We start from the raw sequence: 1978 nt of genomic DNA, 5'->3' as shown, positions 1-1978 counted from the left end.
TGTAACTTGATTCGACCGAATATGTACATGTATGCTGAGATATGCACTCTTTTCATTTTCGGTTGGAACAGTTAGTGTGCATGATGTACCTCAAGACACGAATATGCATTATACACAAATTCTGTTAAATCCGTCGCATTTTTGAACTCGTGGCTGCATTCAGCTAGCCAATGCTTGAATACAGGTGCTTATATATCTATTTATAGAAAGATCTAGTATTATAGTTATAGTGCCCAATCCGAGTAACTCTACTTTGCCTTGCGCAGAAAATATACTATTTGCAGAAGGAGTAGATGTTCTTAAGATCAGTGATTTTGGTATGAGTGCTCCGATCACGAAAGGCGATATGATGAAAACAGGTTGTGGAACTATGGCCTATTCCGCGCCCGAAATATTAAAAGGATTAGATTATAATGGACCGAGGGTAAGTTTGATTTTCATTTGTACTAGGGTTTTAGGGTTTTGGGTGCTTTACCTACAGCCGATATATCCATATTGTTTTGTCGTTCGACAGAGATTATAGTAAACCGAGGGGTTAGTTGTTTGTCATTCGTGTCAGTTGGTTGATTTACTATCATATGCCCAGTACATATCGTAGTGCCTGTCTGATCGGATCGTAGCGGACTGATGACATGTTTCTGTTCCTATTTTATTTAATTATTGGGTACGCGGGCTGCCTGGGTGATTCCTCACGTAGTACTTTGTCTCTGCAGATTTCGGGGGGGGGGTTTTTCGGTTGAGGTGTGACCCAATACGTTGTGTTATTATTACTGCTAAGAAACTTACGAGGGACCATCATACGCAACTTCAGCCGTCGTACTATGTTATCTAACAAAACATGTCAATGTATCTATTCTCTATATACTATAGGTGGATGTATGGAGTTTAGGCGTGACTCTATACTACATGGTTTGTGGGCGGTTACCGTTTGACAACCCGTCACCCACTGAGAACGTCACAGACATCATCGAGGGCAACTTCGAACTCGATCACTTAAACCACCCCACCAGAAAGAATCAGACCATCAAACTTAGCAAGAAGCTGAAGGATCTCATAAAGTCCATGTTGACTGTGGACCAGGTATGTTAAATGGCACTATACATATATATATATATATATGTGTGTGTGTATGTGTATGCGTGTGTGTGTATATACATATACATATACATATATATCATATATATAACATATACATATACATATACATATACATATACATTAAGAGCTCAAGCTGAATCGCCGATTATACGTTGCGCAATCTTTGCTTGCAGAGCCCCAGTCTACCAATACCGTCAGCTTGTTACAATTAATATCCTCTACGGTGTGTGACACTTTGTACGACTTGTGCCGATTGTCCTACTGATACCACTAGTACTTGAGTGTGCAGATATTTCTAAGTAGTACCAAATACCATTGACTTTCAAGCGTAGCGAATAATAATTGGGTTACCGAGTAGCAAGCCATTAGCGCTGGGAAGATAAAGATGCCCGGGATCGGATGAAAAACACTTGAACTAAATCTGATTCGTTCGACTCTACTGATATCCCAGATCTAAACATTAGTGGGACATTGAGTACATACACAGAAGCATCCATGTTACATACATGTTCTGAATCGGGGTTTTTTTTCTTTCGGTTTTCGGGTTTTTTTTTTGCAAAATATAGAACCTCAGATCCACCATGGACGACATAGTTGAGCATCCGTGGCTAGACAATAAATTTAAAAAGTACTATCAAGAAAAGGGGCTGTCGAGTCTCAAACTGACCCCGGAGGAGGACATTGCCGTTAAAAAGGATGTGAGCGCATTAGGTATGTGTACGTGGTTGTGTGGTATATGTGTACGTGGTTGTGTGATGTATGTACACGTGGTTGTGTAGTGTATGTATACGTGGTTGTGTGGTGTATGTGTACGTGGTTGTGTAGTGTATGCATACGTGGTTGTGTGGTGTATGTGTACATGGTTGTGTGGTGTATGTAT

At 40.3% G+C, this 1978-nt stretch overlaps 1 protein-coding gene across 1 annotated transcript; it reads left to right on the top strand.

The window, feature by feature from the left end:
* Positions 1-266: 266 nt before the first annotated feature.
* On the top strand, positions 267-1810 carry SARC_14784 (hypothetical protein; the record flags this gene model as incomplete). The annotated part of the gene is made up of 3 exons (XM_014291083.1): positions 267-424; positions 871-1080; positions 1665-1810. Coding segments are annotated over 3 exons (514 nt in total), but the record flags the coding sequence as incomplete, so codon positions are not given.
* Between the last annotated feature and the right edge of the window lie 168 nt (positions 1811-1978).

This window comes from Sphaeroforma arctica, assembly GCF_001186125.1.
Source record: "Sphaeroforma arctica JP610 unplaced genomic scaffold supercont1.5102, whole genome shotgun sequence".
In the NCBI taxonomy this organism is placed as follows: domain Eukaryota; class Ichthyosporea; order Ichthyophonida; genus Sphaeroforma; species Sphaeroforma arctica.
The sequence above is the reverse complement of the archived record's forward strand: the minus strand, read 5'-3'. Positions and strand labels throughout refer to the sequence as shown.